We start from the raw sequence: 12,183 nt of genomic DNA, 5'->3' as shown, positions 1-12,183 counted from the left end.
ATCAACTTGTAAAGCGTTTCCACGACTATTATCAAGTTGACATTGAAGGGAGGGAAAATTCCATGCATACCTTCAGCCAGAGTCAGATCTCAGGTTTCTACAGCAGACGTGTAAGGAGCAAAGTTCACAGCCTGCTGCAGCACCTTGTTGGTGGATGTGATTTATGACACAGACTGAGGGAGGGGGAGACCCAGGACTAAAGTTCAGAGACCATTAACCGGAAATCAGTATCGGCTCCGCAGAAGAACATGCCAAAATGTTGCTCCTAATAAATGACTGGATTTCTTTTGAACTTTGTCTCGAGGCTCGTAAATTAATTAGGACATCCTTTGGAAACTACACACACACACACACACACTCCTAGAGAGAGAATATATCTTTATATATGTGTGTGTGTGTGTATGTACCGTGTTTCCCAGAAATTACAACATGTCCTGATAATAAGGCCATGCCATATTTTTCCTGTGGGCAAAAATATACGCCCTCCCACAATAATAAGCCTCCTGGAAACCCTCCCCTCCAGCCAGGCAGAGTGCCACTCACCAACCTAGCGATATCCTGAAGGCGCAAAGCCGCAGGAGCCAGGGAGAGGGGGGGCAAAGGCGCTCACATTGCTTGACGCCTTTGGGATACCGCTAGGTTGGTGGGTGGCACTGTGCCCAGCTGGCGCTGGGTGTGTCTGCTGGGTAGCTGCTCTCATGATCAGCCTCCTGACAACGCCCCTTTCCAGCCAGGCAGAGCGCCATTCACCGACCCAGTAATATCCCAAAGGCGCTAAGCCGCGTGGCGCCCTCCCCGGCTGGAAAGGGAGGTTGCGCGAGCACTTGTTCTGCCTCCAGCTCGCGTGCCTCCCAGCCTCAACATGCCCAGCTCTCCCTGCAGGGCCAGGCTAGGGTGCTGTCGCAGTGGCAGCAGGGCTGCGGTGGCGGTGGCGGCGGCAGTGGGGCCACGGCGGTGGTGGTGGCACCCTGGCCCAGCCCTGCAGGAAGAGCTGGGCATGGTGAGGCTGGGAGGCACGCAAGCTGGAGGCAGAACAAGTGTTCATGTGACCTCCCTTTCCAGCTGGGCAGAGAGCCATGCGGCTTAGCGCCTTTGGGATATTACTGGGTCGGTGAGTGGCGCTCTTCCCGGCTAGAAACGGGGATTGCCAGGCGGCTGCTCATGAGCGTGGTCACGTCATGGCGGCTTTGTTGTGCTGCTGCGACAGGGCAACTCAGCCGTTTGCCCCCGAGGCTGTGCCCTGCTCTTCAGGCGCCCGCTCGCAAGAGAGCAGCCATCCGGCAACCCCAAACCAATAAGCCCCCCCCCCCCCCGATAATAAGGCCCAAGCAACATTGGGGGGGGGGGGTCAAAAGAAAATAAGACCCTGTCTTATTTTCTGGAAAATACGGTATGTATGTACATAGATACAGTGTGTGTGTGTGTGTGTGTGTGTGTGTGTGTGTGTGTATGTGTGTTTGTGTAGAATGTGTATATTTGTGTAATGTATGTGCATGGATATATATACACTTTCCTTTGAGAGCAGGCAACAGAATTTCAATTTTAATGTATGCCTGTGTGCCCACGGTAGAAAATATCAATAAAGGTTATCTCCTCTATCTTAAAAGTTGCTATGACCTCTAGGGATTTGTTCATTAAATGGGACAGCATGAGAGGCATTCTCTGCTGGCAGATTCATGGTAGAAGGACGGGAAAGGTGCTTTTTCTAAGACGACTCACACTCGGGTCCACACAAGAGCCACTTTTAATGCCCCCCGCAATCCAGAGAGAAGAGCCTGACCTACCAGGTCACCGATGATCTCCAGGATGCGCCTCTTGGCCGCCTCCACGCAATCCTTGGCTCCCTTGAGCGTCACGCGATCACTCTGGACACCTGTCCGGGGGAAACTCACAGTGACCCCACCGTACTCTTCTGCAATCTCCCGCAGCACGTGTCCCCGACGGGCCACAAAATGGCGGTGGTACTTGGGATCCACCACCATCGAGTCTTCAATGACATTATCCTAGAGGGGAAGTAGCGGGTGGGGAACAGAAGGAGTCACTCAGCTTTCGCGCTTCATGGAAGTTGTTTCTCCTCCACCTTTCACAATTCGATCCCGTCTGGAAAGAGAATGTTTGGCCCAGCGGTGGGTTGCTAACCAGTTTACTACCAGTTTGTTCGTGCTCATGCGCAGTAGCGTCTGGGCGGAGCCTCCCGCTGCCACCACTACATGTTCGGCCAAACCAGGCCGAACCGGCAGCAACTCACCTCTGGTTTCATCTGGTTAAAACCATTAGCGGCAATATCGTTATGAGGAATAATGAGGAATAAGGGGAGGTTTCAACCCCTATGAAAACAATGACAGCAACTCCTGCAATAAGGATGTGCGTAAATAATGCTCCCACTCTTGATCCAGCATCTCACCCCAACCCCATCCAATAGCTCAGGGGTCTCCAAAACTTGGTAACTTTAAGACTTGTGGACAGTGATGTACGGTGAGGTTTATGGCTGGTGAGGCACTGACACAGTGGTGGGTTTCAAAATTTTTTAGATTTGTGGACTTCAACTCCCAGAATTCCACAGCCAGGCATGCTCAGTTCCGATTTAAAATGACAGCATTTGTTTTTCTCCTTTGCGAAAGAAGATTCCTTCTTTCTTTTTCTTTTCCCTTCCCCTCCTTCCTTCCTCTCTCCCCCCTCTCTCAAACACAAACACAAACACACACACACACACACAAGTTGGATTGGGCTACACACACTTTCCCCCAGCCCCGGAAGGATCCAGCCCAGCTTCACTGATTACAGGTTTGAAAAGGCAACGTGGCTCTGCCTGCAATCAAACTACACTTTGAAGTTTGAATTCCTCCCCCTCCCTCCAACTCACACGTATCTTTTCCAGCTGTTTCAGAGAGGATTTCAACTCTGCTCTTGCCTCGAGTCCTCTAAAGAAGCCCCACCCAAACCAGCGCCCTCTACTATGAAGCAGGAGAACTGCGTGCCTCACCTACGTCAGGAATTTTTAGGCTTTTAACCCTGGCTTAACTCTGCTCAAGTGATCATAAAACGCCTAAAGTCAGACTAGATGAGGCATGCAGTTCTCCTGCCTCATAGTAGAGGGCGCTTTTTAGAGGCTTTTTTAAACAGTTAAGCAGAGTCATCCACAGTGAGGCAGCAACTAGCTCAGCCTGACCTCAGCTCTCACCTTTTTCCTTTTACATTTTTTTTCTTTTCATGACAGTGGTGAGGCTGTGCCTCCCCTGCCTCCCCTGACTGCAAGTCACTGCTTGTGGACTTCAACTCCCAGAATTCCTAGGACAAGCCCTTCCCCATCAATTCCTACAGGTTTCTTTTAAGTAGGAATTGCAAAAACTATAAAATCTTCCTAATGCAGAACAGTTAATAGGTATTGTTGTGGCTTGCCAGTGGCCAGCAGAGCAGGCAGCAGATTCAAGGACGCTGGGGAAGAACATGGGCCAATCCTGGAATCTGGGGAAGGCTCTAACAAGTGCTCTGCGTCGGAGGCAGAGATGGGGCCAGGGCCATCTGACAGTTATCAGCTGCCTGCAGAGTCAGACATCAGTGAGGCAGAAGAACAGCTGGAGCCTGTTCCCAGTGTGCGCATGCGCAGAGTTACCAGACGAAGGGAACAGCTAAGGAACAAGGGTCAACTTGGGAGTAAAGCCACAGGTGGATGGTAAATGGCCCTTCCCATAGGGAATAAAACATTGGTGGAATTCAATTTTTTTTACTACCGATTCTGTGGGCGTGGCTTGGTGGGCGTAGCAGGGAAAGGATACTGTAAAATCTCCATACCCACCCCACTCCAGGGGAAGGATACTGCAAAATCCCCATTTCCTCCCAATCAGCTGGGACTCGGGCAGAGAGTAGATGGGGGCGTGGCCAGTCAGAGGTGGTATTTACTGGTGCTTTGAACTACTCCAAATTTCCGCTACCCGTTCTCCAGAGGAGAACAATGTTTGCAGGAGACAATTGGTTCATTCCTGCACTCTTGCCAAGTATTGCGGCGTCTGAAAGATATCGGCCTGGCCACTCTCCAAGCCTAACAAAGGTCGGTAATTGTGAACTATCTTGAAAAGCTGTGGGAGAGGAAAGGCTTTGCTGAAGAGGAATTAACTGTAAATTAAATAAAAGGGGTTTATCGGGACGAGGACACAGCTTCGTGCTGCTGGGGAAGCCTAGGTCAGAACAGTTAGCCTTCCCCCTCCAAAGTAGAGATGATTTTGGGTGGTCCTCCATCTCTACCAACCCACCTTCTAGAAGAGAAAACGTCCTTAAGGGAAGATCAACCTGCGTGAATGAAATCACAGCGATGGCGCTATGAGCTCTAGGGATTTGTCCACTCAACAAATTCCTCCAGAGGAATTCTGGGAGTTGAAGTCCACGCGTCTTAAACTTGCCATCTTTGGAGACCTCTGCCAAAGCTGTACGACCCATACCAAGTTACGGATGAGACACTCCAGTTCTTGCTGGGCCTGCCGTACTGCGTCCTCCTTCCCCACAATGGTGATAACATCCTGGTCCTTATCCTCAGGGGTGGGGAAGATGATCCGGGCACCGGTGCGGTCCCTCACTTTGCGGATATTAGCACCTCCACGCCCAATCAGGAACTTGTGGTAGTCTGGCTTAGCGTGCAGTTCCACTGAGTGGTTGTTGATTTGCTGGATGGAGGTAAAAAACGCAGAGATGCATCAGTTCTCCAAAAGACTTCAAGTAGGACAGGTGACCCTCGCCTTCCACCACCTGAAGTTATAACGATACTGAAAAAAAGTGATTTATATCTGGTCTTCACTCTTACACCATGGCACCATCATCAAAATTTGGGAGCTTAGCATGTATTTCGCCAAGCGCCGGGCAAAATAGGAGATTCAGGCAGTTGAAATGAGCGTTCATTATAGAAGATTCGTTAGAAACAGCAAATAGTTTAATGCGAGAATTAGAAAAATATGGAGATGTGGCAGGGTTAAAGATTAATAGAGAAAAGACTAAAATGATAACTGAAAATTTGAAGGAAGAACAAAATAAAGAATTGGAAAGAATAATAGGACTGCAAGTGACAAAGAAAGTTAAATATCTTGGAATATGGCTAATTGCAAAGTGCTCAACTATAAAAGAAGATAATTATACAAAATTAGTGCAACAAATAAAAAAAAATCTAGAATTATGGGGGAAACTACAACTTTCATTATTAGGGAAAATAGCAGCCATAAAAATGAATGTATTACCGAGACTATTATACTTATTTCAAACAATCCCCATAAAATTAGATTTTTTTTTAATTGAATTGAACAAGATTATATTAACATTTATATGGCAAGGGAAGAAATCCAGGATAAAGTTGAAAGCTCTACAGGATGACAGAAGCAGAGGTGGTACAGGACTCCCTGATTGGGAGCTTTATTACAAAGCAGCAGCATTAACATGGATTAGGGATTGGATAAATTTAAAAAATAAAAGAATACTAACATTAGAGGGCCACGATTTGCAAACGGGATGGCACTTTTTCCTATGGGAGGAGGGTAAAAAGAAAAAAAAAATACTTTCATAGACACTATATTAGAGATCCACTGATACAGGTCTGGAATAAAATTAGAGAAAAATACTACATGAAAATACCAACATGGCTTTCCACTATGGAAGCCATGACACATCCCAATACACTAGATCTATAAAAAATGGTTAGATATAGTGAAATTTTAGACATTCAAGGACATTTGAAAACAAATCAGGAATTAAAGGAACAAAATATAAATATAGATTGGTGGCCATATCTTCAACTACAATCGAGATACAAAAAAGATGTAAAAGAATATGGAATATACACAGAATTACAACAAATAGATAAAATTTTAATTGGCCCAGAAAATAAATTCATAACGAAAATTTACAAATATTTATTAGAAGTAACATTAGAAGAAGAAAAAATTAAAGGTTGCATGATAGCGTGGGCCAAAAGCTTTAGACACAATATAGATCTAGTGGATTGGGAAAGAATTTGGAACATAAATTATAAACTAACACGATCAGTAGCACTCAAAGAAAATATGTATAAAATGTTTTATCGTTGGCATTTACCACCAACGGGATTAGCTAAAATGTACCCAAACATGAATCCTGCTGGAAGTGTAAAAAAATACAAGGGACTTTCTATCACATGTGGTGGACCTGCCCGGAAACTCAAAAATATTGGACAAAAATTTGGAAATGGGTGCAAGAAATTGCAGGAGAACAAATAAAATAGAAACCCGAACTTTTTTTGCTGGGAATAATCAAAGGGAAATATACAAAGAAAATTAAGTACATATTAACACATCTGCTGACCACAGCTAGAATAGTGTTTGCCCAATGCTGGAAACAAAATAATATCCCCTCGGACAAATTAGTGATATAAAATTTTTTGGATTGTGCAGAGATGGACAAATTAACACTAAAATTAAAAGACAAAGAGTCGGAATATTATGAAATTTGGAACAATTGGTACAAATGGCTGCAAAACAAGAATAAAATTAATTAAGCCGAAAAACAATATATAAAAAAACAATATATATATATAGAGAGAGAACTGTGTATAACGGTTTATAAACATAGAAGCGAAATAATATTTACATGTACAGGTATGATGACATAATAATGTTGATATAATGACTGTAAGGTGTTGTACAAAGAAAATAATAATAATAATAATAATAATAATAATAATAATAATAATAATAATAATAATAATAATAAAAAAGAAATGAGTGTAAAGATTTATTGCAAGCTCAAGCGCTCTACAAGAATCTGAGCTACTAACAGTCAAGGCAAATTAGTGGGAGATAAGAAAGGCATTCAAGATGGGCTGGACATAGATCCCTTGCAGGATCGCAGGGACTCATGACTTATGGCGCATTTGATACCTCCCTCGGGCTCAGCCTGGTCATCTCCTACATATTTATGACAATTGAGAGGTCACAGGGTCAAGCGGAAGGCCCCTGAAGGCTCCGGAGGGCTTATACTGGCCCTACCAGGAAACTGGAAGTGCGTTCCCGAACTTCCGGTTTCTCCACAGGGCCAGGGTTTTGCGCTCCGGAGGCTTCAGGGAAGCTCCTGAAGCCTCCGGGGGGGTTAGGGGGAGGCTGTTTTTGCCCTCCACAGGCTCCTATAAAGCCTCTGGAGCCCGGAGAGGGCGAAAAAAACATGCAAAAATAAGGGGGTCGCGCCTGTCATGCGTGCATGCACGCTGGAGGGTCACGCATTGCATTATGGGTGTGGCACGCCCAAGCATGACTCCTCCCTGCGCTCCCCCCGTTTATGGCAATCAAGCCAAAAAAGGTTCGCCATCGCTGGTTAAGGGCATGAGAGCTAAGGAGAAAAACTCTATGGTAGGGATGGTCAGCTCTGGTAACTTTACGACCTGTGGACTTCAACTCCCAGAATTCCTCAGGCAGCCAGGCTGCCTAAGGTTGTAAAGGCCCAAGGTTGTAAAGTTGCCATAGGTCCCTCTCCCTGCTCTATGGTGTCTCTGCTTTCCTCGATACCTTTCATACCTGATTATTTTGCTTAGCGTTTATTGGTTAATAATGGTTAATTCAAGGCTAGTCCACCTCCTTACTGTTCAGGCCCTTTAAGGCCCTTTAGAGCTGTTCTCTACAATCAACCCATGGAACAGAAGTTGCCTTCAGAAGTTGTGGGAGCTTCATCACCGGAAGCTTTCAAGAAGAGATTGGACCATTTTTCGGGCCATTTCTGGCTCAAAAAACAGCCTGAAAACAGCAAGAAAAATGGCCTGATAATGGCCTAAAACGGTCTGGTTTTTGAGCGTTTTTCAGGCCATTTATTGGCACCCTCAAAGATCAGCTGGCCAGCACACACATGCCTGGTTTTAGGTTGTTTTCAGGCCATTTTGGGCCCAAAAAACAGCCTGAAAACAACTCAAAAACAGCCTGAAAACAACTCAAAAACAGCCTGAAAACAACTCAAAAACAGCCTGAAAACAACTCAAAAACAGCCTGAAAATGCCCCCAAAATGATCTGTTTTTTGGGCATTTTTTCAAGCCGTTTTCTGGCACCCGCAAAGACCAGCTGATTGGCACACGTGTGTGCGCCAGAAAGCATAAGAGCAGCTGTCGACGGCGCACGTGCCCAGAGATAAGGCTCTGCGTGCCACCTCGGACACACACGCATAGGTTTGCCATCACAGGTGTCGGGTCTCCTGCTTGGGTGGGGAGGGGGGGTGGACTAGATGACCTACACGCCCCTTCCGACTCTTGTTAATCTGTTAATCTGCTCTGCAAACCCCCAAATTGGGGATGGGCGTCTACCAAGTGCCGACCTTTTCCTCGGCGAGATGCAGCAACTGGCGCTTCGCTCTTTCCACCTCTTCGCCGGGCCCTCGGATGGTGACTTTCTCGCTGCCCGAGCCTTCGGAAGGGAAATGGATGTGCACCCCGCCGCATTCCTCCATGATTGAACGCACCAGACGCCCCTTGGCTCCAATCAGCGAATTGTGCAGTTTGGCTGGGATGGAGATGTCCACTTCCCTGATGTTAGCCTGAGGGCGAGACGAGAAAAAGCTACAAAATCCAAGCTCAGAATGAAATAAGCAATCTGGCCACCACGCTATTCGCCATGTTCGATTTCTCTTCTGACAGGAAAGGATATTTGTAGCTCAGGTTCGAACTGTCAGATCTCTGGTGCTTCTCTGAGGTTTTCTTAAGAGACGTTTCATTACCAAGCTGGGCTACGCTATCAGTGTTGTGACGATGTTACCCGGTTTGATAATGAAACACCCGGAAGAAAACCACCAAGCTCAGAGAGGATCAAGGGCCCCACAGATTTCTGTTCCTTATTCCAACAGGTGATCGATCCCCTTTGGTGAGAGACTCAGCAGAAAAGGTGAAAAAAGAAAGGTTCTACATTTAGGCAAGAAAAACGAAATGCACAGGTACAGTATAGGGGGTACCTTGCTCAGTAGTAGTAACTGTGAAAGGGATCTTGGAGTCCTAGTGGACAACCATTTAAATAGGAGCCAGCCGTGTGCAGCAGCTGCCCAAAAAGCCAACACAGTTCTAGGCTGCATCAACAGAGGGAGAGAATCAAGATCACGTGAAGTGTTAATACCAGTTTATAATGCCTTGGTAAGGCCACACTTGGAATACTGCATTCAGTTTTGGTCGCCACGATGTAAAAAAAGATGTGGAGACTCGAGTGCAGAGAAGAGCAACCAAGATAATTAGGGGACTGGAGACTAAAACACATGAAGAACGGTTGCAGGAACTGGGTATGTCTAGTTTAATGAAAAGAAGGACTAGGGGAGACATGATAGCAGTGTTCCAATATCTCAGGGGTTGCAACAAAGAAGAGGGAGCCAAACTATTCTCCAAGGCACCTGAGGGAAGGACAAGAAGCAATGGGTGGAAACTAATCAAGGAGAGAAGCAACTTAGGAGAAATTTCCTGACAGTTAGAACAATTAACCAGTGGAACAGAAGTTGCCTCCAGAAGTTGTGAATGCCCCAACACTGGAAGTCTTTAAGAAGATGTTGGATTGCCATTTGTCTGAAGTGGTGTAGGGTTTCCTGCCAAAGCAGGGGGTTGGACTAGAAGACCTCCAAGGTCCCTTCCAATTCTATTCTATTCTAAATGTAACAAGAATGTGTTCGGTTAGGACAGGTAGAGGAAAAAGGACGCCGTGCTAGGAGGAGACTCTATGGTGGGGGAACCGGACTTCCTGTCAGCTCCAGAATTGAACGGGGGGGCTTCCGGTTAGGACCTTTGTGGCTCTTTGAGTGTTTAAGGTTGCCGACCCCTGAGTTAGTCACAGATTTGCTAAGTGAATCTGGATTCCCCATTGACTTTTGCTTGAAGCGGATCACGTGACCTCATAACCATCCTAAACATGAAGCAGCTGACGAGCGCCTGAATTTTGGTCATGTGACCAGGGTGTGTGCTTACAAACAGCCGTCAGGGTGAAAGATAGTCGCAAGTCCCTTTTTTTCGGGCCCCGCTGTAACTTTGAACCATCGCTAAAGGAACTGGTGTTAAGTCGAGGACTTTATTTCAGGTTAGCTACAGGTAGGAAGCCCACAATATTTATACCCAGGATTCTTAGAGGGAGGCAAACCAAGAAAACACACAATTATCCGTAGCCAAAAGACAACGTACTGTACTTTGTCAAACGCATCATTTGGGATAGGAAGGATCCAGTAGTGTGTTTCGGTTCCCGTTGCAACCGGTACACTGCAACGGGAGCCGGGCGTGCACTACGGGCACGAGCGCTGCGCACGCATGCGCACCCACCACCTGCAACGCTCCAGCTGCTCGGTGGAGCATCGCACAGGCGCCGTACACTATGCGTGCATGCGCAGATGGCCTGTTTCCTTGAAATACAGGTAAGGAATGAAGGCAGGCGGGCCCTCCAAAGTACCGTTCCGGTATGGTAGCTGCTGCTTCCGACAGGCACCAGTACACGCGTACCGGCCTGTACCGCCTGCAACTCACCACTGGAAGGATCTGATTTGCGGATCTTTATGGCTTGCTCCGACATGGGTAAATCAGAATCCATGGTTCAGAAACCTTCTGAACTAGGGGTGTTTCTATTCTCCAACACTCAGAATCCCCCCCCCCCCCACTATCCCAGGTTACAATTTTACAAGTAGGTTTTTTGCAGGGGTGAAATGCTCTGAAATCTGCTACCGGTTTGCGTCGTGCGCGACAACGCACCGCAGGCGCTAAGAAGCCTTTCCGGAGTCTGCAAAGCAGACTCAGCGGCGCCACGCGATTTAGGAAAGGATTTCCTGCTTTCTAGTGAATATAAATCGTGCGGCACACAGCTGATCGTCGGAAACTTTTTTCCCTACTTGAAATGGAACTTTTGGGGGAATAGCCTGAACAAAGCTCTCTACACCAACCCTGGACGTGTGGCTGAGTGGGGGGCAGCACATTCAGAGTATGGAGGAGGAGGAGGAGGAGGAGGAGGAGGAGGAGGAGGAGGAGGAGGAAGAGGAGGAGGAAGAGGAGAAGGAGGAGGAAAATGGTTCACACACCCACCAGGTCTCTCTGGATGGCCAAGATACGATCCCGAGCATCCTCACAATTGGCCTTCTTCCCCGTGATCAGGATCACTTCGGAATTGCTGTTTTCTGTAGGGAGGTCAATCTTGGTATTGGTTTCCTCTCGAATCTATTGTGAAGAGACAACATCAAACCCCAGAGCCTCGTGGCTAGACTACTCTCATGAACTCTACAAGGAACTGCCCTCAAGAGACGATGGGTGGAAGGGGCTCCTCCAAGGGGATAGGGAACCTACTTGGGCCACATATTCTCAATGGGCGTTGACGTCTCCTAATGAGAGCCCCAACTATGGGGAGAATCTCCAAACCTCCAAATCCAAGGGCCCATCTACGCGGGAATCACAACAGTTTTGGAATCCAGTGTGACTTGGGGGTACTCTTAATGCAGTGGTGGGCTGCTACAGGTTCACCTGGGTTTGGGAGAATCCGTAGCTAACGTTATGGCCGGTTCAGAGAACCTGCTATTCCCATCCGTGGCTGGCCTCGCCCAACCCTCCTCTCCCAGGAGTCTTGGATGTGAGGTAAGGCTCGAGAAGGGATAAAAATGGGCCTCGCGGAAATTCCAGAAGGAAGGAAACGGGGTCCCTTCTGACCTCCAGAGGGCCTCCGGAGCTCAGGGGAGGCATTTTTCGCCATCCTAGAGGCTCAAGGAAAGCCTCCAAAGCCTGGGGAAGGTGAAAATGCCCCCCCCCCCGTGGTGCAGTAAGCCACGCCCAGTATGGCCACGCCTACCAAGCAACCAGGCAGAGAACCCATTGCTGAAATTTTCAAAGCCCGCCCATGGTCTAATGTATATAAAGTCACGGGAGCTCGCTCTATTATGCGGTGCTAGGGATTCGAACTGCCAAACTGCCGACCTTTCAGATCGACAAGCTCAGGGCCTTAGCTACTGTACCAGCCACCGCCTCCTTTTACATACCTAGGCTTCGACCCTTTCCATAAAAAGGGGAGTGTATACCGTTACCATTATACCGTTAACATACTTGCACACAGAAGACAGAGTGCTTAATGAGTGAGGTGGGGAGAGCATTCCCCGTTTTACCTTTTTGATATTGGCGCCTCCTTTCCCAATGATGTTCTTGTGAAACTGCTTGAAAATGGGAACTGGGATGGAAAAACTGTTTTCGATCTAAGGTA

At 47.3% G+C, this 12,183-nt stretch overlaps 1 protein-coding gene across 1 annotated transcript in view; it reads right to left on the bottom strand.

The window, feature by feature from the left end:
• LOC309400703 (vigilin-like) overlaps positions 1–12,183 on the bottom strand; it is a 110,329-nt gene that overhangs the window by 23,574 nt on the left and 74,572 nt on the right. The window contains exons 15-19 of the mRNA XM_081969333.1: positions 12,089–12,175; positions 11,025–11,156; positions 8,309–8,527; positions 4,437–4,658; positions 1,785–2,003 (exon numbers count right to left, since the gene is read on the bottom strand). Of these exons, the coding sequence (XP_081825459.1) occupies positions 1,785–2,003; positions 4,437–4,658; positions 8,309–8,527; positions 11,025–11,156; positions 12,089–12,175 (879 nt within the window). The remainder of the gene's footprint in view (positions 1–1,784; positions 2,004–4,436; positions 4,659–8,308; positions 8,528–11,024; positions 11,157–12,088; positions 12,176–12,183) is intronic.

The sequence above is a fragment of the Natrix helvetica genome (assembly GCF_964273705.1).
Source record: "Natrix helvetica genome assembly, chromosome: W".
Taxonomy (NCBI): Eukaryota; Metazoa; Chordata; class Lepidosauria; order Squamata; family Natricidae; genus Natrix; species Natrix helvetica.
Note: the sequence above shows the minus strand (reverse complement) of the source record. Positions and strands in the feature narration are given on the sequence as shown.